Source organism: Squalius cephalus (genome assembly GCF_949319135.1).
Source record: "Squalius cephalus genome assembly, chromosome: 1".
Classification (NCBI taxonomy): domain Eukaryota; kingdom Metazoa; phylum Chordata; class Actinopteri; order Cypriniformes; family Leuciscidae; genus Squalius; species Squalius cephalus.
Genome location: NC_137122.1, coordinates 28774276 through 28798907, shown reverse-complemented (window position 1 = coordinate 28798907; position 24632 = coordinate 28774276). Strand labels below are relative to the sequence as shown.

At 38.6% G+C, this 24632-nt stretch overlaps 1 protein-coding gene across 1 annotated transcript; it reads left to right on the top strand.

The window, feature by feature from the left end:
• Window positions 1-1640: 1640 nt before the first annotated feature.
• LOC307158448 (Fc receptor-like protein 5) lies at window positions 1641-10679 on the top strand. The gene is made up of 10 exons (XM_079871021.1): window positions 1641-1999; window positions 2318-2488; window positions 2570-2851; window positions 3449-3688; window positions 7270-7542; window positions 7615-7743; window positions 8062-8232; window positions 8314-8595; window positions 9192-9434; window positions 9529-10679. Exons 1-10 carry the CDS (start codon window positions 1840-1842, stop codon window positions 9657-9659), a joined length of 2082 nt encoding a protein of 693 aa, XP_079727147.1. The 5' UTR covers window positions 1641-1839; the 3' UTR covers window positions 9660-10679.
• The last annotated feature ends 13953 nt before the right edge of the window (window positions 10680-24632 follow it).

Genomic DNA, 24632 nt, shown 5'->3' with positions numbered 1-24632 from the left:
TTCATTAGCTTAGTTTATGAACTTCTAGTTGTAGTGAGTGAACTTTAAATGCCTATAATTGTGCATTTGATTGTAAATTTGTATCCTTAACTGTTTTATATTTCATTCTTGGTATCATTCTTGGTATCTACCGTCTCGTTCCGACTGAACCAACCGTATACAGGAGATTACAGTAACATGTATTATTCTATGTGTACCATCTTGCTGGAGTATAATTGCTGAATTTCGACATCACCATAAACTATGCGGATGAGCGTCCCAACAGGACAAAGATAACTTTTCCCGCTCGGAATGCTCTAAGGTGATTGGTCCACGTACGCGAAGTAGGCGCGAGTTAAGAAACTCCATAAAAGATCTACTCAGGAAATCCAGCGACAGAGCACTTCGTCTGTGGAGTTGTCCCACGACTCCTTAGGGAGTTTTTCTCCATTTTTCTTTTCTTTTCTTTTCTTTAAATCTCTGTCTTTATTTTCGTCTTCGGACATTTCCTACGTTCAGTGAAGTGAACGGCCGGCAACTTTAACTTTAAGTAGAACCTTTAAATTGACCGCGAGTCTGCTCGCCCCGGAAGCAACGTGAGAACATGCCCAGCTCCGAAAGACCGACACACTTTCTTTCTTTCACACTGTCTTTCTTCAGCGACACAAAGAGAACCATATGCAAGTATTAGCTTTATCAAGTTTTAATGCAATTTGATTTCTTGTTGTCTCTCAAAGGTTACCTTGTCTGTGATTTTGCCATACTGTGGTCATTCTGTGATCTCTCCCTATTCCTATTCTCCCTATTCCTATATTTATCACTTTCTCTCGCTCATCCTCTCTCTCTCTCTCTCTCTACTGTATCTCTCTCTCTCTCTCTCTCTCTCTCTCTCTCTCTCTCTCTCTCTCTCTCTCTCTCACTCTTGAGTACTGGCTGTACTCTGTATATGTATTCCGTGTGTAAATGTAGGATTCATTTGTAGTTTCATTTTATTAAAACCATTATATTCTTGATTGCTTCTGTCTAAATGCTCATATTACAAAGTCAATGAGAAGTACGATTCAACTAAATAGCTTTTATTATTTACTACGTTGAGTAGTTTAATTTTATAAACACAGGAAAATTAATGTTCACGGCCAGAAAATTAATCTTTCTTGGAGTTTGTAAGAAGGGTACTTTTATTGATATTTGATAAGGAAGTCTTACATAAAGTTTGCGGGACAAACAGTATGTTTAGATAACTGAAATTAATTCTGGTAAAAGTCACCCCGACAAATTGATCAAATATTCCTTTTTTGGGTAATTTAATCTTTGTAGACGATAAGCAAATAATATTCATAAACTCATGAATATTCCCTTCATTTGAGTTCATTATTCCCCAGAAGTGATTGTCGCTACACAGGATAAGTGACTATAACAGCTAGAGAACAACACTTCAATCTAACCTGATTATGTGTTTTACAATACAATATTTGTTCAAACACAATTTATTGTTTTTATATATATTATTTTATCACATTATTGTTTATTTTTTGTTTTTCTACAGAAAGACCAAAACCCAAAGTGACCATTAAACCTGATCATCAAGTATTCAGAGGAGAGACAGTCACTCTCAGATGTGACATATATGATGAAGGAGTCACTAGCTGGTGGTACAACTGGTATAAAGACGCTTCAACCAGTGTTTTCAGTGACCGACAGGAACACACAATCAGTTCTGTTTCTGAGTCTGACGCAGGTAAATACTCCTGTTATGGGACAGAGACTGAAGGATCACGCTGGTCACAACGCAGTGATGAAGTTACACTGACAGTATCAGGTGAGTTTGATCATCTCTTCATAAACACACACAAGTTTAACATGTTATTAATGAGTGATGTCTCTATTTCAGTTCCCAGAGCAGTTTTAAGTGTTTCTCCTCAGAAGTGGTTGACTGAAGGAGATCCAGTGACTCTGATCTGTGAGGTTAACGGCTCCTCTACAGGCTGGACATTCAGCTGGTTCACTGAAACTGTCTCAGGTCAGTCATAATGTGCTTCATCTGAACAGGGTTTATTGAAGTGAAATATATAATTTAATATGTCTGAAACCAGACACAGACTGGTTTTAAGGGCAACACTTCCATGGGCACCAAGCAGTGAAACCTAGCTTGAGATCCCAATCCCTCATTACCAGTCACTCCTCGGTAACAACATAAGAGCCATTGATCAAACCCTGAATAAAACAACCTAACCACAATGAGTAATTTGAGTTACACCAATGTAAACCAGTGTATTCAGGTTCAAGTTTAGTTAAAAATGTAATTTATATTAAATCTACACATTCTGACTTTATACAGGGAGCAGGAATGATTATGAGCTCCTCTCAGACAGCAGCAGAGGAGCTGGAGGAAAATACACTGTCAGTTCTGCTGATCTAAAACACACAGGAGTTTATGTGTGCAGAGCAGAGAGAGATAAAACAGCCGTTTACACAACATACAGCAACACACAACCACTGTGGGTCACTGGTGAGTACACAGAGAGTTTAAATGTTTGGTTCATCTTTAATAAAGACAATTTCCAAATTATAGCTGTAATTGTCTTGTCAGGCGTTTCTCCTCCAGTGTCTCTGATCATCAGTCCCAGCAGAACTCAACACTTCACATCTGACTCTCTCTCTCTGAGCTGTGAGGACCAGAGTAACTCTGATGGATGGAAAGTGAGAAGATACACAGACATCGGCCGGCTGGAAGATTGTTCATCATTACGCCGGGGATCACAAACAGGATCTACATGTACAATCAGATACACTGTCCCATCGGACACTGGAGTTTACTGGTGTCAGTCTGAATCTGGAGAGAACTATCATCCTGTTAATATCACTGTACACTGTGAGTCTGTGTTTCTGTTTTTATTCATTTCACTGACAGTTTACAATCAATACACAAGTTTATTAAAGGTGCTCTAAGTGATGTTGGGTGACGTCACTTCTTGTTGACATTCGAAGTATTGTCAAACAAAATGGAAGCTAGCTAGACCCTCTCTCCTCCTCATCCGCGCACTAACCCCCCAAACCCCACCCCCAAATCCTTCTTGTTGGTTATTGGCTGGAACAGTTTGTTATGTTTGGTGGTGCGGGTAAGCCCAGTTTGTTTTTCTTGCCATTTGTGGAGCCTGGGACCGCGTTTTTTTTTACAGTGTGTTCAGGGGACAGGCAGCTGGTGGATGGTGAGGAGATGTTTGCTGTATGTGAAAAAAATGTTTTGGCCTTAAAAACGCTTGACATCGCTTAGAGCACCTTTAAACAAGAGCAGGATATACTGTAGTGTGATGTTGACCAGTGAACAACCAGCCAGACCATCATAGCAATACACTAAAAACAGAAACCATGTGGGCAGTGGAAAATATAAAGTTCTTTTTTTATTTTGTCTTGTTTTTATTATGTTGCAATTTTGTTCAAATATTGCATGTCTCCTGTGTTTCTGTAGTTGGTGTGATTCTGGAGAGTCCTGTTCATCCTGTGACTGAAGGAGATAATCTGACTCTACGCTGTTTATATCAATATACAACCCTATCAAACCTCAGTGATTTCTATAAAGATGGATCACTCATCCAGAATCAAACTACAGAGATGATCATCTATACTGTCTCAAAGTCACATGAGGGTTTCTACTACTGCAAACACCCAGAGAGAGGAGAGTCTCCCAAGAGCTGGATCTCAGTCAGAGGTGAGCGTCAATGAAACTATGAGCTGATGGCAAACTTTCAGCAATTCTCTCAATGTCTTTACGACCTAAAGATGTTTTGACTGCTTGTGGCTGCAATATGGGGGTTGCAAATGGAACTGTATCAACACCTTTTCCCTGAGGCTTTTGTCTAGCTCCGCACACTTCAACTGCATTTACATCTGCATTGACATTGTCCTCTATACTATCAAAAGACTGTAAATCAGAATAGCTTTCATCTGACTGTTGGTCTTCTAAATCACATTTGGTTGAGGCTTTGTTATGGCCCACCTTTGTCTTGAGACAGGACATGTGAGTCTGCAATTGTTTGTTCTGATCGTTTAACGTAGCAATACACTGAGCCTGTTCTTGTGCAATGGATAAGCTAAATTCTCTGTGACAACAGATAATGCCTTTCACATTTTTCTTCCTGATACATGCACCCAACACTTTCTTGCAATCTTCAATTGACCATAGTTTGTCTGTATCAATGCCAAATTTATTTGTTAAATTCAATCTGACTTCCTCAGTCACGATTGAGTCCATGTGCTCTCTTAACAAAGACTTAAACTCATTGTCTTTCCATAACGGGCTTGCTAATCCACCTTTCTCTGTCGTGGGTATCAGCCTAGCATTCCTTCTAACCATTTTGTGAATTCCTTTGTTACTTAACAATCACAAAACACTAAAACTTCTCTCTACTGTCTTACAAACAGAGGGTACAATCTTGTTAACACAGATTAACTATTGTTAACTTTCCAAATTACCACACTTAACTTCCCTGCCGACAAGAACAGAGGATCAACAGAAATAACTAGCACGTAAAGCTAATTCTTCTCTGCCTAAAGCAAAGGATACCAACTATTAGCACTTGATGCTAACTTCTCTAGCAAGAGCATACGCACAATATTAACATGTAACTGTTAAATCTTCCCTGCCAACAACAGAGGATAAATTTCATCTCTAAAAGAAAAACTTTTTTAGAGGCTTATCTTTAGTTAACCAAACTCTACAGCTGTTTGTTAACTTCTTCTCTGAACGGCGCAGAGGAAAAAACACATTTGTACTGGTCTGCATTGGTTCTTTGAATGGAGTGAAACTCACCGAATCGTTGGTTGTACAGAAAAATTTCGTCTGGAACTCAGTCAGCTTTGTTGAGATCTTTGAGCTTGAAGTTTCAAGATTCAGTCTGGAACTCAGTCAGGCATTGAGATTTTTTTGGAGCTTGAAGTTTTCAATCTGGAGGAAGCTGGAAAGATTCAGTCTGGCAATCTTTGTCAGATCTTTTGTTGAGCTTGAAGTTTCAAGATTCAGTTCTTTGAGCTTAAAATTCTTTGAGTTTCCTTCTTCTCCATCCGGGTCACGGCACCATCTGTTGTAAAGTTTTTCTTTCTTCAAAGCAAGACCAGGAGACAGTTGGGATCGCGTTCAACGGAACTTATTCTTTATTGAGGACTTCACGTTGACGTGGCTGCAGGAATCCAACATAATCTGACGTACATAAATTTGCATGGTGTCTTATAGGCATTTTAGGAGGAGGGACTTTTGAAGGAGGAGACAAATTCAAACAAAGCATGTAAATGAGTAGGAACACACCCTACTCAGAGAGCGCTACCAGTTTCAATTGAATATGCGTAACTATTCAAATGCTGATATTGGCCAGGAACTACGGTTCCACGAGCCATCCCAGAGCCATTAAAGACAAATGGTGAAAGTCTCACCTAAAGCTAATCCAATCAGCATAAAACAGGTCTGGCAGAAACTGTTGATACCATTCTCCTAACTTAACCTTAAAATGCTAACTTCAATGTACTCAACTTTTACTGTTGCAAACTAAATTAAACATTTAATAAAATTGTAATCCCACACCATTATACCTTCTCCTCTGCTTACTTCGCCCGCATCAAAGGGATTCCAAGCCACCCCGTTGTGTACTCCACGCACACACATACACACACACACACACACACACACACACACACACACACACACACACACAAATAGACTTGCACCGAAAAACCAGAATATACGCGTTTAAATACTGTAGACGACATATTCCTGTGTCCTTTGCATGCTCCCTGTTCATTAGCTTAGTTTATGAACTTCTAGTTGTAGTGAGTGAACTTTAAATGCCTATAATTGTGCATTTGATTGTAAATTTGTATCCTTAACTGTTTTATATTTCATTCTTGGTATCATTCTTGGTATCTACCGTCTCGTTCCGACTGAACCAACCGTATACAGGAGATTACAGTAACATGTATTATTCTATGTGTACCATCTTGCTGGAGTATAATTGCTGAATTTCGACATCACCATAAACTATGCGGATGAGCGTCCCAACAGGACAAAGATAACTTTTCCCGCTCGGAATGCTCTAAGGTGATTGGTCCACGTACGCGAAGTAGGCGCGAGTTAAGAAACTCCATAAAAGATCGACTCAGGAAATCCAGCGACAGAGCACTTCGTCTGTGAGAGTTGTCCCACGACTCCTTAGGGAGTTTTTCTCCATTTTTCTTTTCTTTGCTTTTCTTTTCTTTAAATCTCTGTCTTTATTTTCGTCTTCGGACATTTCCTACGTTCAGTGAAGTGAACGGCCGGCAACTTTAACTTTAAGTAGAACCTTTAAATTGACCGCGAGTCTGCTCGCCCCGGAAGCAACGTGAGAACATGCCCAGCTCCGAAAGACCGACACACTTTCTTTCTTTCACACTGTCTTTCTTCAGCGACACAAAGAGAACCATATGCAAGTATTAGCTTTATCAAGTTTTAATGCAATTTGATTTCTTGTTGTCTCTCAAAGGTTACCTTGTCTGTGATTTTGCCATACTGTGGTCATTCTGTGATCTCTCCCTATTCCTATTCTCCCTATTCCTATATTTATCACTTTCTCTCGCTCATCCTCTCTCTCTATCTCTCTCTCTCTCTCTATCTCTCTCTCTCTTTCTCTCACTCTCACTCTTGAGTACTGGCTGTACTCTGTATATGTATTCCGTGTGTAAATGTAGGATTCATTTGTAGTTTCATTTTATTAAAACCATTATATTCTTGATTGCTTCTGTCTAAATGCTCATATTACAAAGTCAATGAGAAGTACGATTCAGCTAAATAGCTTTTATTATTTACTACCTTGAGTAGTTTAATTTTATAAACACAGGAAAATTAATGTTCACGGCCAGAAAATTAATCTTTCTTGGAGTTTGTAAGAAGGGTACTTTTATTGATATTTGATAAGGAAGTCTTACATAAAGTTTGCGGGACAAACAGTATGTTTAGATAACTGAAATTAATTCTGGTAAAAGTCACCCCGACAAATTGATCAAATATTCCCTTTTTGGGTAATTTAATCTTTGTAGACGATAAGCAAATAATATTCATAAACTCATGAATATTCCCTTCATTTGAGTTCATTATTCCCCAGAAGTGATTGTCGCTACACAGGATAAGTGACTATAACAGCTAGAGAACAACACTTCAATCTAACCTGATTATGTGTTTTACAATACAATATTTGTTCAAACACAATTTATTGTTTTTATATATATTATTTTATCACATTATTGTTTATTTTTGTTTTTCTACAGAAAGACCAAAACCCAAAGTGACCATTAAACCTGATCATCAAGTATTCAGAGGAGAGACAGTCACTCTCAGATGTGACATATATGATGAAGGAGTCACTAGCTGGTGGTACAACTGGTATAAAGACGCTTCAACCAGTGTTTTCAGTGACCGACAGGAACACACAATCAGTTCTGTTTCTGAGTCTGACGCAGGTAAATACTCCTGTTATGGGACAGAGACTGAAGGATCACGCTGGTCACAACGCAGTGATGAAGTTACACTGACAGTATCAGGTGAGTTTGATCATCTCTTCATAAACACACACAAGTTTAACATGTTATTAATGAGTGATGTCTCTATTTCAGTTCCCAGAGCAGTTTTAAGTGTTTCTCCTCAGAAGTGGTTGACTGAAGGAGATCCAGTGACTCTGATCTGTGAGGTTAACGGCTCCTCTACAGGCTGGACATTCAGCTGGTTCACTGAAACTGTCTCAGGTCAGTTATAATGTGCTTCATCTGAACAGGGTTTATTGAAGTGAAATATATAATTTAATATGTCTGAAACCAGACACAGACTGGTTTTAAGGGCAACACTTCCATGGGCACCAAGCAGTGAAACCTAGTTTGAGATCCCAATCCCTCATTACCAGTCACTCCTCGGTAACAACATAAGAGCCATTGATCAAACCCTGAATAAAACAACCTAACCACAATGAGTAATTTGAGTTACACCAATGTAAACCAGTGTATTCAGGTTCAAGTTTAGTTAAAATTTTAATTTATATTAAATCTACACATTCTGACTTTATACAGGGAGCAGGAATGATTATGAGCTCCTCTCAGACAGCAGCAGAGGAGCTGGAGGAAAATACACTGTCAGTTCTGCTGATCTAAAACACACAGGAGTTTATGTGTGCAGAGCAGAGAGAGATAAAACAGCCGTTTACACAACATACAGCAACACACAACCACTGTGGGTCACTGGTGAGTACACAGAGAGTTTAAATGTTTGGTTCATCTTTAATAAAGACAATTTCCAAATTATAGCTGTAATTGTCTTGTCAGGTGTTTCTCCTCCAGTGTCTCTGATCATCAGTCCCAGCAGAACTCAACACTTCACATCTGACTCTCTCTCTCTGAGCTGTGAGGGCCAGAGTAACTCTGATGGATGGACAGTGAGAAGATACACAGACATCGGCCGGCTGGAAGATTGTTCATCATTACGCCGGGGATCACAAACAGGATCTACATGTACAATCAGATCCACTGTCCCATCAGACACTGGAGTTTACTGGTGTCAGTCTGAATCTGGAGAGAACTATCATCCTGTTAATATCACTGTACACTGTGAGTCTGTGTTTCTGTTTTTATTCATTTCACTGACAGTTTACAATCAATACACAAGTTTATTAAAGGTGCTCTAAGTGATGTTGGGTGACGTCACTTCTTGTTGACATTCGAAGTATTGTCAAACAAAATGGAAGCTAGCTAGACCCTCTCTCCTCCTCATCCGCGCACTAACCCCCCAAACCCCACCCCCAAATCCTTCTTGTTGGTTATTGGCTGGAACAGTTTGTTATGTTTGGTGGTGCGGGTAAGCCCAGTTTGTTTTTCTTGCCATTTGTGGAGCCTGGGACCGCGTTTTTTTTTACAGTGTGTTCAGGGGACAGGCAGCTGGTGGATGGTGAGGAGATGTTTGCTGTATGTGAAAAAAATGTTTTGGCCTTAAAAACGCTTGACATCGCTTAGAGCACCTTTAAACAAGAGCAGGATATACTGTAGTGTGATGTTGACCAGTGAACAACCAGCCAGACCATCATAGCAATACACTAAAAACAGAAACCATGTGGGCAGTGGAAAATATAAAGTTCTTTTTTATTTTGTCTTGTTTTTATTATGTTGCGATTTTGTTCAAATATTGCATGTCTCCTGTGTTTCTGTAGTTGGTGTGATTCTGGAGAGTCCTGTTCATCCTGTGACTGAAGGAGATAATCTGACTCTACGCTGTTTATATCAATATACAACCCTATCAAACCTCAGTGCTGATTTCTATAAAGATGGATCACTCATCCAGAATCAAACTACAGAGATGATCATCTATACTGTCTCAAAGTCACATGAGGGTTTCTACTACTGCAAACACCCAGAGAGAGGAGAGTCTCCCAAGAGCTGGATCTCAGTCAGAGGTGAGAGTCACTGAAACTGTGAGCTGATTTATTTCTTCATATGCCCTCGCTCAGATATAGTGCATGATAAAGTGTTTGTGTGTCTCTTTTTCAGGCTCTCATTCAGACTCTCAGATCTCTGTCCTCCACATACTCAGTTCTGCACTGGCAGCTTGTCCATATCTGATAGTGACAGTCGTGCTGATTTACAAATGCTGCAGAATGAGAGGAAAAACACCTGAGTGATTTATTAGAAGACATTGTAATTAATGTAAAAAATTATATTTTGTTGACCAACATCTTAGTCACTCAATATGGACAAACATTTATATGTGGGTCATTGACGAATAAGGTTTTTAAAAGTGTAAAAAAAAATAGAATGGAGATATAACTATATTTGAAACCATTTTTTTTAGTTTACATAGGTGTTAACAATAAGATTTTGTGGTTTGTACAATCAATTAACACTGTTTTTTGTCATTTTTTACAAGATGGAACCACTGATTTGAAACTTAAAAACTGATTTAACATTGATGTTGAGATAGTATATAGTGTGTACCACAGAAGAAAAAGATCACTGATCTCATAAATGTAATCATTTATTGGACTAGTCTAAACACTCCATATTCAAGTAAAACATTGCACAGGGAAAGGAGAAAAGGGGAAATGTAAAAAAAAGAGCCTTATCTGCTTTATATTTGTATTATTGTAGTTCCTTTAGTTATTAAAAACAATATTATTCCATTTAAATATTTACTATATCGGTTTTACCGAATGACCTTTTGACACTTCAAAATCTTTAAAATACCTTTATATGTAGTAAAATATAATTAAAACCTTTTGGATTCAGTAAAAGAGATCAAGTTGTACTACCTTACATACTTTGGATGTTATATATTTGTTTTGTTTTTATTATTATTAAGGCCTTTGGACAAAAAAAATGACCCATCACGTCATTGACCCATGTACTGTATTTGTACAGTATGTGTTTTTATACACTTTCCCTTTCCACACTCACCTTTTGCTTACACACCGGGGATTTATTAGGAACTTACATATATGCATAGCTGCTTTGAAGAAATATGAATTGTGAAAATTGCTATACAAATCAACTGAATTGAATTTGTCTCACTCTTCCTCTGTATCTTTCTCTTTATAACTATACACATTTCTTAATGACAAAGATGTTATCTGTCTTTCTCTAGTCAAATTCTATTGTTTAAACATTATTGTAGTTCATAAAAGCAATAAACAGAGAGAAGTTTTAAGTTTCCTGTCTTGTATTGCTGCAATGCTCAGAAGCTTGTATTGCTCCGATGCTCCTGCCTCAAAGACCTGCAAATTCCAAACTTCGGGAACTTTTCCCCCAGTTCCCACTGCGCGGACTCGTTCTTCAGAAGAACACCCCACCCCTTAAAGCCCCACACAAACAGAACACAGGAACAGAACATATGAAATTAGATCAAACCTGAATAGAACATAAAACAATCTTTAGACTTGCTACAATATTTATGTTTAGAGTTGAGAAATACAAGAACGATGTGCAGTTGAGAAATTCAATGTTGTTTTATGGATGATATTTGGCTAACATAATGGACTCTAGTGAGCAGGGGCGTCATGCAAGCCAAAAATCTGGGGGGGGGGGGGGGGGCACAATCTGAGACGTTGCAATTGTTTTCTGACGGGTGATATGGATCATGTTAGGAGGGGTCAGGGGGTTTCTCCCCCTGAAAATTTTTAAATTCTGGCTGCTAAACATACCATTTCAATGCAGTTTGGGAGGGACAGAAATACCTTAACGGAGCTAGCAGCAACCCTCCTCTATCTGAGGACTAAGTTAAAGTATCTATTTTGTAAGTTTATGTAAAAGACAGGTTGATGAAAGAACTGTAAGCTCAAATTCAAAAGCTTTTGAAGTCTACTTCATTAAAGCATGTTTACACACACACTTACTGTACACTTAGGCCTACTACACATGATTTTAAAAACAGTACCATTGCAGTTTTTATGTTATGATTTTAAATTGGTATGTGACCTAAGAACGATCTTACATTAAAGGTACATAAAGGTGCTGAGGTCTGACTTCGTGGTGCTCTGAAATTAAGTTATTTTAATATTAATATGTGATGAAGGACTTTGAAAGAAGTTTGACAGATTTCAGTGCTGAATAAGGTTAACACTACCCCGTTTATTTGAAAATGGTTAATATTTGACAGAAATGTAAAAAAGTAATCAAATCAAATGTAATATGTAACATTACTTTAGTAAAATTATTGAAATACTGTAGTTACACTGCTCATTATTATATTTTAAATAAGGAACTTGTAAAGAGTAATTTATGAGCTAACAGAGAAGCTGTTAGCCAACTAGTTTACGGTTAGACTAGGCTAGCTATCGATAACGTTACACTGACACAACTTAAGTTAATGCTCTGAATTCGCAGCTAATATCAAATCCATAACTTTTTGATCAAGTTAAAATTTCCAGGTCAACCACAAATAATCCCACTACCTTTTAATATCATCCGATAACTAATTCAATGCTGATTTGTTGCTTTGCCCACTTACCAATTCAAGACCATCTGTAAAACATTGCCAGCTCAACGTGCGAGACGAGTGAGTTGCGAACATACACAGCAAAGATTCTAGAGCGCTATGCGCGTAGCGCTCTAGAATCTTTGATACACAGACACCATATTAGGAAAAAGAGCTGATGCTGACCGATTTATTACACATCCAGAAGAATACATTTGAGTCGTTATAGGCTCTGGTATATTATGGAACATAATAGGAATAAAGTTGTGACAAAAAAATTATCAGGGAGGAAAAATCACTTTGAATGGGCATGACGCCACTGCTAGTGAGAACTTTAATAAGGTTTATGAAAAACAATAAATAATTTTTATTTAAATAAAAAGATCTGAAGACCACTGGTGTGAGCTTTGTAATCTTTAGTCTGTGGTTTGTTACATCATAGTACCAATGTTGATGCAATTTTTTTTATTTCTACAGTAAAGGCTTCTTCCTCTTTCACCCTCTGTCTCTCAGCTAAATATTGAGTCATTTCAGTAGCCTACATACTTCTTTTTTTCTGAAAATTTTGTTACATTTTTCACTGACTCTGCCGCCGTTCAATATACAGTGCAAAACACACAGCAAATCAGCGACAAGAGTAGACTGTAGACTGATTCCCTAGTGAATGACTTTTATGAGTTAGTTCTTATTAAGTGAATCCAAAAATATTTAAAATTAGTAGGTGCAAATACTTAAATACAGAACTCACTGAACTGCTAATTATTAATTTTTGGTGTTCTGTTTTACTATGTTGTGTTGTACTAAGTCGGCATGAAAATTGACCCTATTACTTTGTTAGTGCACATTACTAGTCTTGTGGTGAACAATTCATGTTTCAAATCAAATCATTTGATTCAAGTAAGTCCCAAAAAAAAAATGTCTATAATTTATCAAAATCTGAAATTGTACTTGCCCTCTGGAATGGCCTTCCTTCTCTGTTGGCATCAATTTGATGGCATATAAAAACGTCTCGGGTTACGAATGTAACCTTGGTTCCCTGAAGAGGGAACGAGACTCTGTGTCGAGACACTGTGGGAACGCCTCTGCGTGATTACGTCATGAAGCATGTATGAAATCAGTCCAATGGCGTGACGGAACATCATGTGACGTCATCGACTAGGAAACTATAAAGCATATCTGGGAACTAGGGGTGTCAAAATGTATCGTTTCTACGATGCATCGCGATGCAGACGAGGACGATTCGGTATCGGTTCAGTAATAGACCATAACCGATTATGATGTACTGACGCTTTTCTGACGTCATTTGTCGTGTACGTGCTTTGTCGCGGTAGCATACAATGGCAGAGGAAGGTGAGACGCGAGTGCGAGTAATTAAAAATGCTCATTTAAACTACTTTTAAAGCCTACATCTGGGCACATTTCAGCTTTTATGAACAACCTGGTAAGCACGACCTGCAGAAGACACGCGCTGTGTGCGCTCATGTCATGCACAAATAGAATATGCAGGAGGTAATACCTCTAACTTGATAAACCACGTTAGCCGTTTTCACCCCGAGCTGTTAACGCCTGGCAGAGTCTGACTGCTTTAGAGTAAGCGGATGAGCTCCAATGTCTCCCGAATCCGTAGCCAAAAATAAATCATCCACCCTGACCCGCCCCAATAACTTTCTCTGATTTAAGTATCCGCACCCGATGGTCAAATGACAATTATTCTGTGTTGTTATGCATGATTATAAATGGATGATCGTCACCTTCAACAGCGGATTCGGCGACGGTTGATGCGCGCATCTTTAATGGTAACATAATACACTGATTAATGAGCGCTGCTTTTAAATGAACATTTCTTTAAAACAAAATTTATTTGACAGATTTTCCTTTTCTTAATGGCATAAACAAGCTTTACTCCCTTGAAAATTAAACTGGAATGTTACTGTTTGAACAGGCGAGCACACACACGCGTGCACACATTACTTTTGAAGAAAAATTTAAAGGGGTCATATAATGGTACATGCACTTTTACAAGTTGATTGTACTGAAATGTGTGTTGGCAGTGCCTGTACACAACCATCAGAAAATGATAAAAATCCATCCAGTGTTTTTTTTTTAATCTTCTTATATGTTTCCCCCTCTCCTGAATCAAACTCCCCTCCCACAATGGTTGATTGACAGCAGCGTTTCAACACAGACCCGCCCTCGCGCCGTCGTGAGCGAGCTGTCAATCATAGCACGCGCCAACAGGCACGTTCATTGCTGATAGATAGCTGGAGCACTGAGTAGAATGGCGTCTTAAGCGATTGTGGTGTTCTTGGGTGTAATAAGGAACACAGCATCATTTTGATGTTCCTAAATCCGAACCACTGAAGACGCAGTGGCTGAGTTTCTGAAGGGAATTCCCCACGATCAACGTCAATGCTTTCATGTTTGCGCGAATCATTTCACCAGGCTGTTTTACAAATGAGGGTCGGTATAAAGCTGTTTTTACTAAGAAGCTGCTCCTGAAAAAAGGATCGGTACCAACTATTCGTGTTCCTGCTGCACCTCCAGAAGAACTGAAGTGAGTGTAACGTTTTATTAACCTTTATATTAATATTTATATTAATCTTTGCAAATCGCTTGCTGCATGCTTCACGATGAATGTGGCTATTTTTACACTCAGCGTACATTATGGCTTGTTTTCTATGTACGACGTTCTCAATATAATTCATAATCCCATGTTTATAATAAACAACACGTTATGGATATGGTGTTATTGTGTTAGAAACGATGCACACACAGAACAGAGGGGCGGGGTGAGCAAAGCTCATTATCATTTAAAGACACATGCACTTAAACGGCGTGCTGAAAACAGAGCTGTTTTTGACCAGGGAAAATGAGTGTTTTCTTACAATACTAATGAGAATTTTTAATTAAAGTATATTACAAACTTTTAATTTAGACCCTAAAGAATCATATTAGCTTGTACAAAAATGACATTATATGACCCCTTTAAAATTGAGGATGCAGTGCATCGCGATGCATTGTGATATCGAATTGAACTGAATCGATGACATGATAATCGTAATCGAACCGAACCGTGAGACCAGTGTTGGTTCACACCCCTACTGGGAACAAACAGTCACTAGCTTCTGATAGGCTGTGGCAAGTCGCTCACAGGCATGCAGGGAGTATGGCAGGGTGACGCAGCATCTCATTCCCTCTTCAGTGAAACAAGGGTTACATTCATAACCAGAGACGTTCCCTTTCAAGGGAACTCAAGCTGCGTTGAGACGCTGTGGGAACACTATACCCACGACACCATAGTAACAAGTGCTTGTCCTTGTGAAATCTCTGCGCACACTAAGACGAAAGCATCTGCGCCCCTGGAGTGGAGCCGAGGTCAAGGTCATAAACCTCACTAATGTGTGCGACAAGGCAATATCCCACCACATCACAAACATATTTGAGGGAAACTCCTGACGATAATGTTTTAGAAGCAGCCGTACTACTAGTCTCTTGGTCTGACGCCTCACAGTGCCACGAAGGAAACGTTACTAGAGGGTGTCTCCCCAAGGATACACACACAGCTAAGGCCACCATGTGCACCTTTAGTGTGGAGGGGGGTAGACCTGCGGAGAAACGCCCCTGCAGGAACTCCAGCACTGCACCCACTGGGCAGATAACTGGGTCCGGCTGGTGCTCTCCGCACCAGGAAGTGAAAAAAATATCCACTTCAAGGCATAGAGTTTCCTCAGGGAGGGAGCTCTGGAGTGGAGGATGGTCTCAACAACCTCGTTTGAGAAACCTGAACTTATGAGCTGGGCCCCCTCAGAGGCCAAGCCCAAAGTTTCCACAATTCTGGACGTGGGGGAAGGATCAACCCGCTTGCCTGAGATAAAAGGTAAGAGGAGAGACTTGAGGTCCGAGAACCATACTCTGGCCCGCCAGAACAGGGCTATTAACTCTCTGAGTCTTTATACATCTTTATAAAGTGTCTTCTTTTATTTGTGTACACTCACAATAACAACAAATCCTTGTGTTTTTGTAAAATAAAGAAAATAAACAGCTGCGAGAAACTTTCTGAAAGACATCTGGATAATGAACGGAAACTCAGTGAATACTTATCACACAAACATAAAACGTACGTCTAAAGAAAGCTTGAAATGTCTACATTTAAATAAAACAATTCACATTTAAAACAAATATTCTCCTGCAATGTAATCTGTATGAAACTAAAGAGATGTACAGTTTCTCCAGGCTCAGCTAATTATCGTTAATGGGGTCACACCCACGAGCAGGGCGCGTTATTCATAAGATAATGTGTTGAGGCGATCTATGCGAAATGGTAAACGCCCCCAACAATGCCTTAAAATCATTACGTTTCATCATTTTCATTCACTTTCCTGCGCGTTTGGAAGATGGCATGCTACACAGGTGAGGAAGCTCTTCAGTTCGTCCTGGATAGTGACGAAGAGATCGCATTTTCCTCAGAAGAAGAGCATGACTCCGACAATGAACGTTTGCATTTTAAATAGCGACTTGATCCAGCCGTGGATACAATGTCGGATGAGTACGTTTTTATTTATGTTTGTTGGATTATTTCCAGACTTTGGATATATTTTTAAAATGCAGTGTATTTCTGTGATGTTAATTATTACTCCAGTCTTCAGTGTCACATTCACATTTCTCAAGAAACATTTATTATTATTATGAATGTTGAAAACAGTTGTTGTGTACATTTTTTTTTCAGGATTCTTTGATGAATAGAAAGTTAAAAAGAACAGCATTTATCTGAAACAGAAATCTGTTGTAACATTATTCACTACCGTTCAAAAGTTTGGGCTTAGTAAGAGTTTAGTTTTTTGTTGCAGTTATAATGAATAATAATTTTATTCAACGAGGATGCCTTATATTGATCAAAAATAACAGTAGCGAAGACTTAAAAAATCTTTCTATTACAGATAAATGTTCTTTTGAACTTTCAGTTCATCAAAGAAACCTGAATTTTTTTTTTTTTACACAACAGTTTTCAACATAATAATCAAAAATGTTTCTTGAGCAGCAAATCATATTAAAATGATTTCTGAAGGATGTGACACTGTAGACTGGAGTAATGATGCTGAAAATTTTTATCACAAGAATAAATTGCATTTTAAAATATATTTAAATAGAAAACATTTATTTTAAATTGTAAAAATAAAGTTTTTGCTTTATTTTGGATCAAATAAATGCAGCCTTGGTGAGCAGAAGAGACTTCTTTATAAACAAACAAAAAAACTTCTCTTCAAAAGATCTAAACTTTTTGAACAGCAGTGTAGGTCTAAAGTTTTTAAGTAAAGTCTTTGTGTAATGAAAATGTATAGTCAGATTACGTCTTTTAACCTAAACTTGATTTTTAGAATAAGCCAAAATTAATACATTCAATCATTAAGTCTACTCACATTCATTCTCTATAGTTCCCTCTGTCACCTTCCTCATTGATATACCCAAGGGTCTTTGTCTCTTCAGGTGTGAATCTCAGCATTTTTTCTGGAAAAGAGCAAACTCACCCAGCATCTGCAGCCGCGGTGACGCCGCTCGGATTGCCTCATATGAGGCCGCTTCAACACTGGCTCCACGGTTGAGTCCCGAGATGGGCGTGGCAGCGCGGCTTGTGCCGGATATCTATCACCCCGCGCTGTCGCCAAACTGGTCGAACCCGTCGTTTCTCCCCTAGAACCAGTGTCCAGGCAGGTTGTGGTCACCACGGATGCTTCTACCACCGGCTGGGGGGCCATGTACAACGGGCATGCAGCTTAAGGTGGACAGGGCCTCAACTGCATTGTCACATCAACTGCCTCGAGTTGTTAGCAGTACACCTTGCACTGGGCCGCTTCAAAACGCCGCTACTAGGCAAGCATGTACTGGTCTGTACGGACAGCATTGCGGCCGTTGCGTACATCAACCATCTACGCTCCTGCCGCATGTCACAACTCGCCCGCCATTTCCTCCTTTGGAGTCAGAAGCATCTGAGGTCGCTTCGAACCATTCATATTCCGGGCCTGCTCAACCGTGCAGCCGACAAGCTCTCACGGCAGCACCTGTTGAGTCTCCATCCCCAGGTGGTCCAGCTGATTTGGAGGCGCTTCGGGACTGCACAGGTAGATCTGTTTGCTGCCCAGGACACGTCTCACTGCCAGTTGTTCTATTCCCTGACTGACGGCACCCCTCGGCACGGATGCTCTGGCACACAGCTGGCCCCGGGGCCTACGCAAGTATGTGTTTCCCCAGTGAGCCTTCTCGCACAGACTCTGTGCAAAGTCAGGGAGGACGAGGAGCAGGTCTTGCTAGTTGCGCCATATTGACCCAGCCTACAGGTTCTAGGTGACCTACCCCAGGTGGTAGTTGACACCATCACTTCCACTAGAGCCCCCTCTACGAGGCGCCTCTATGCGTTTAAGTGGAACCTGTTCGTTGAGTGGTGTTCTTCTCACCAGGAGAACCCCAGAACTTGTTCGATCAGAGCTGTGCTGTCCCTATGGCAAGAAGGGTTAGAGCGAAGGCTGTCTCCCTCCACCCTTAAAGTGTATGTTGTTGCTATCGCCGCACATCACAATGCAGTTGAGGGGTGAATTGCTGGGAAAGCATGACCTGATCGTCAGATTCCTGAGGGGGGCGAGGAGACTAAGGCCCTGTCCCATTTCTCCCCCCTTAAAACTTCCACTTGGTTTTGAGTGCTGTAACGACTATGGCTCGATGGGTAAAAATGGACTTTTAATTTATATACTAATTAAAAGTGAAAACACTTTCTAAGTCCCACAGACTTGGCAAACTCTGTAACTGAACGCCCGTTTACGACTCACTTCCCCCCTCTCGACAGTGTGAGCTTCAAAGACATTACTGACATTCCGATCTCAACAGAAAACCCGCTCTGAATCACACACACACCAAACCACTCTGAAACTCCTAAAATACAAGTTACACACACGCATGAATCATTATCAAAATGTTTTTATGTAGTTTTCTTGTCTATGGGATGTGATGGGATAAATTGAGATATTTATGCACCTCTGCAGATGTAATGGACACGTGTGTTGATACATTTGAGATGTATCTGTTTCATTAACTGATATTAATGTCGGGTGTGATATCTTACGGATCGTACTGAGCTTATTTATACAGAGATAGAAACCATATTCCGCACAAATGTTTATTCCTAGACATAATGTGGTATTAAAGTTAATGCATTTTTCTGTGTACGATCAGAAGAGGCGTTCCTTCACAAACAATGAAACGCTCCCGCCTCAGAACCGAAAGATTTCATTGGGTCCCGTCATCAAACAGGGCGTTACCCCGCGCTGCTTTAAAAACCACAACACAAGCAGACGCCTCTCTCTCTCTCTGCACTCACACGCTCTCACCCTCGTGACTCCGAACTCTGAACTCTGCACTCTCACCCCTCCCTGCACCACGAGCAGGGAGAGGGGACAGGGCCTTCATCCAAACGAACCGCGGATGTAAAAATCCAGTCTCGTCCTGTAACCAAGTTTTCTCGCCCTTCCCGCACCGGGAAGAGACTTCCGTACCTCTCGGTAATGTTACATTCAGTAAGCTTTTAAGAACTTTCGCGAAACGCCAGCACAAATCGGTGAGACACGATCCAGAAGAAGAACGCACGTGATCCGGCTCCGCCAGCTTCACACAGACAAAGGAACAGAATCGCAAGTATTCAAATGATCTCTCTCGAAGCTGCTTTCACAGTTGTCTCTTAAAAGGTTCTGTTTGTAAATTACCATACTTTCTCCCTCACTTTCTTCCTATTTTCATTCTGATCAAGTCATGTTTTATGTTTGTTTGTTTAAACGTTCGTGTGTCTTGTGTAATTTTACGTACGTAGATTAGCCTATATTACGTCCTATATGCATATAATCCTTTGTGTGTCAATTTTGATTAAATAAATCTTTTATACTTTGACTGACTCTGTGTTACAATCCCACCAATGTAATTGTCAATGAAATTGCGATAAGATCTGGCTACTAGCTCTTTATTTTAATTCATAAACCCAGCAATTTGCATCCACGGCCAGGAGAGAATTTGTCTGAGGTTTGATAATATAAATATTCCTTCTTAACTGGTATAATCAAAGCATTCGCTGGTCGAATGACTGATGAGAGACCAGTTATAGAACGAAATATTTTTGATAATTAGCAGGTAATGTAATAGCATATGTGAAATTTATGAATTATGACTATGAGTTATGATTTTAAATATTTCCCCAAATTTCCTTACTGCTCGAGCTAATATTTCATATATGACCTAATTACGATTGTTACCATAAACGCAACAGTGCCCTCGAAAGTAAAGTCCCCTCAACGAGGGGAAGTGGAGTTGAAGATCTTTCCCTATGAAATGGGACACCACTATATGCAAATTAATATAACTATCCCAGTTATGATCAGGATATAAGTATCCATAATAATATGCTTGAAATCTAATAAAGTAATCAAATGTAAAATAACACAGCATAGTTTATTATAGATGGATTAATGCTCATTAAAGCTAAAGTTATTCATTCAAGAGCTGGGAGTAATTTTCTCTTTGCCTTTAGTTGTTTTATTCACATTAAGGTGTAATCATTAGCAGGTTTATTAGACGCTGCCACTTTAAGACCGAATGCAGATCTAATACACATTTTCTCCCTACTATTCCACAACTAACTCACATTTAAGACATAAACTGTGTTAAAGTGAATCTCCAAACCGGTCATTTAGCCATATTTTTGTCTGCATTTGATCGTTTAGACGCGCACATGAAACCCAAAGTATAGTTTGCTTGTATAACGTAACGTTTGCAGTCCGTTTCCGAACGCGCGCCGCCATGGGAACAGGATCAACGTCTCTGCGCGGATTATTGTGCTTATTATAGCTCTTTTTACAATCAAACACGTCCCGCAATTTAGAATCAGCTGACAATGCATTTTACAACAATCACTGATTGTGTTTAGTGCTGTTTGGGTTTAACGTTAGGGAGAAGTGACAGCGCGCTGTGAAGAAAAAGATGAAGCACTAGACGAACGCGGCTAGTTTTTTAATAGTTTTACCTCACATCTTCTTTTTATAATCCTTGGAAGCCAAAATCTAAAATAAAATTAGATTAACTACCCAGATAAGATGTATATTTGATGGGCAGACTCTCTCGAAGCACTCGGCAGGTATGAACATCGTCAGATAGATAGCTTCGTGAAATATTTTCTAACATTAGTGTTCAAAACTTAACAGTCCATTGGATGTGCATTAAACTAACATATTCCAACATATTTAGAAATTTTAACATGCTTATTTGCGAAGATATAATTACAATTTAATTGTTCCTTTCCAGCGGTGTCCGCCATCTTGTTTAAAAAAATTAAAGTCCGCAAGGTATCCTGGGTAATTTCATTTTCCACTTCATTTTAAGTCTGCATCGGACCGCACTATGTTTTGAGGGTTGATTTTAAGGGGAGAATAGCACTCCCCCTTGCTCTTTAGAGTATTGGGACACCCTACCCCTACACGAGAACGCGCAAAAACAAGGGTTAGGGCAGAAATCTAGGGTAAGGGGAGGTATTGGGACAGGCCCTAAATCTGCCTCGCCCACTCTTGATACCCTCTTGGGATTTGTCTCTGGTCCTTTCGGCACTTCAGAGAACACCCTTTGAGCCTTTGCAATCAGCAGAGTTAAGTCTGTCCTGTAAGACAATTCTGTATTTTGAATCAAACCACCACGCGACCTTACAGCAATATGCTGTATTATTAGAAAACAGCCAGCTGCTGTAAAATAATGCTGTAATTTTTACAGCAATTCAACTAGGTTGCACATGTACAATTGTAATCTTGTATTGCACTTTTGTTTTTGCCATTTATGTGCTTGTTGTTGTTGTTTGCGTTCACAGCCTGCCTCAAATTTCAGTGTTAATAAGGCAAAAAGTGACAATAAGGCAAAAAGATAGCAAAAAATGTAATTCCTATCTTGCCCTCAGCAGTCATTTCAATTCTTGCCAAAGGTCACAAGCTAAAACTTTTTTTCCAAACGTTATTTTCTCAAAAGTACAAACAAAATTGTTATTTAAATCGTACAGTAGCTGAATTCACTAAATTAAGAGGAACAGGCATACATAGTTACATCCCTTGTCTTAGTGTATGAATATTAAACTTTTCACAGGTACAAATATATCAGTGCCAAACTCGACACATTTATTGTTAAAGGCCTGATAGATTAGAAATAGATCGAGATGAGCTCATAGTTGTGGTTTGGTTTCTTCTCTTTCAAATCAGTGGCATTAACCAGTGTGGGAGGAACAGCAGCTGTTCACTGCTTCTTAACTTATAGTTATAAATAGATCGAATACCATTATTACAAACAGATCCATCAAAGTTATGATTCCGTTTCCATTAAACACACAAGAATATACTTCTCGTAATGGGAAATTTATGCTGTTCACAACATTTCAGTAGGAAACTTGCGTGACATTTTAAAAAATGTGTTACAAGATTATCAACTTCTTAAAAAGGTTTTCTGTAACACATGAGGTACATTTGTATGTCTTCTTTAATCTGTCATTATGTTCCTAAAGATCTGACTATGTATCAGGAAGTCTTGAGGATTTAACTCAGTCTGTCTTGAACTGTCAGTCATTATTCAGTCAGTATGGAGCTCAGTCAACTTCCTCTTCTGCTCTGTGAGTATTATTTCCTCTGAAAATAATTGCACTTATATTATGAATAGGACTGTGTTCCTGGAGTTTTTTCTTTTTCTTTTCATGTTCTCAGAGCTTCAAATCTAGCTTTAGTTCATGATGAATGAGTTAAAGATGAGCTTGGGAGAGGAAGTGTGCAGTTAGTGCTGATTCTGAAAGAGAAATGCACTCTGTTGTACTGTAAAAACAAACCTATAGAATCTACCCAATAAAATTGAGTTAACAATTTGCACTCACTTTGTTTGGGTAGATTCCATCCCATACTTTTGAATAAAGAGTACCTACATTAAATGCCTATGACATACTAAACAAAATTAGGTAAAGTCTACCTTATATTTCTCAACACATTACACAGCTAATTACTGAGTAATAATTACTCTATTGTTAGCAGGCAAAATTCCATCTACTTATTTTTTTATTAATAATATTAAGTCAATAGAAATAATTAAACATTACTTATTCAGAGATTTACCTAAAATTTACCTAAAAATAGCCAGACACAGGATATCTCATCAATTACTTTTTTATTGACCAAAAAACAAACATTTCAAACTAACAAAGGAACCTAACAAAGGAACTACAAAAGAGCCCTGTTACATTCATATGACTCACGTTAGATATAACTTCTTCAACACTTTCCTTTTAAAAATAATGGGAAGTCAGAATATACATTAAAAGCAACAATCTTAAATCTCTCACACATTTTGTTATTTCAAACAATAAGATACTGCAATTTGATGTAATGTGTGGCGACGATGGTTTTAACACTGAATCTGAAATAAGAGCAGAGGCTGATCTAATTTACCACAACGGGTAACACTTTAGAATACTGTTCCTCCATTAATGAATAATTACACAGGAACAAACAAGTAACGCATTATTAACATTCTAGTAACTACTATTAACTAACAAGAAACTCTGATTAACAAATTAGTAAGTAATAGCGCTCAGATGAATGTAGTAGTTCCTTATTAGCTAATCAATAACTAATATTTTTTTCACATACCTCCCAGAGAACTACTATCTACAGGTTCATAATTAACATGAATAATGCATAATTTATAATAAAAGGTAATGGTATTCCACTAGTAATGACTCAAGTATTACTACATCATTCTAAAGGAACTACTAATTATTTGGATCAGTATTCTAAAGTGAAAAACATAATAACTACCTAATATTGACTGAAGTCATTGTAAGCTTTTTAAGTTTACCATTGTAAGCTGTAAGATTTTGAATAGCAATTCCTTCCAATGGATTTGGTAACACTTTAGTCATTACTAGTGTGTTCCCATGATCTTCACTTTAGAATACTGATCCAAATAATTAGTAGTTCCTTTAGAAAGATGTAGTAACACTTGAGTCATTACTATGAAAAATAGTACTGATTAGCTAATAGCGAACTACCACATTCAACTGAACGCTATGACTTACTAATTCGTTAATCAGAGTTTCTTGTTAGTTAATAGTAGTTACTACAATGTTAATAGTGCATTACTCATTTGTTCCTATGTAGTTATTCATTAATGAAGGAACAGTATTCTAAAGTGTTACCCCTCAACGTATTGACATGCTATGGATACAAACAAACATTTCATTTTTTATAAACTTAACACAAATTAATTTAGGTAAAAAAGAATCACTATTCAACATTCAATTTTAAGCGACATACAACTTCATATCACTCACGTGATAACACTTTACAATAAGATTTCATTATTTAACATTAGTTAAATGGTTAGTTCACCAAAAAAATTAAATTATGTCATCATTTAGGCTACTCACCCTCATGTCGTTCCAAAACCGTAAGAATTTCGTTCACAAATAAAGATCTTTTTGATGAAATCTGAGATATTTCTGTCCCTCCATTTGCAGTCTACACAACTATTGTACCAATTTGAAGCTTCAAAAAGTTCATAAAGAGATCATAAAACTAATCCTTATAAATTAGGCGGTTTAGCGCAAATGTTCTGAATAAAGACAATCACTTTATAT

Bases quoted from the DNA above. Each gene is read 5' to 3' on its own strand.
- LOC307158448 (XM_079871021.1), top strand. From the start codon at position 1,840: ATGTTATTAATGAGTGATGTCTCTATTTCAGTTCCCAGAGCAGTTTTA. The intron at 2,852-3,448 runs GTGAGTCTGTGT...GTGTTTCTGTAG, and splicing joins TGTTAATATCACTGTACACT to TTGGTGTGATTCTGGAGAGT. The intron at 9,435-9,528 runs GTGAGAGTCACT...TCTCTTTTTCAG, and splicing joins GAGCTGGATCTCAGTCAGAG to GCTCTCATTCAGACTCTCAG.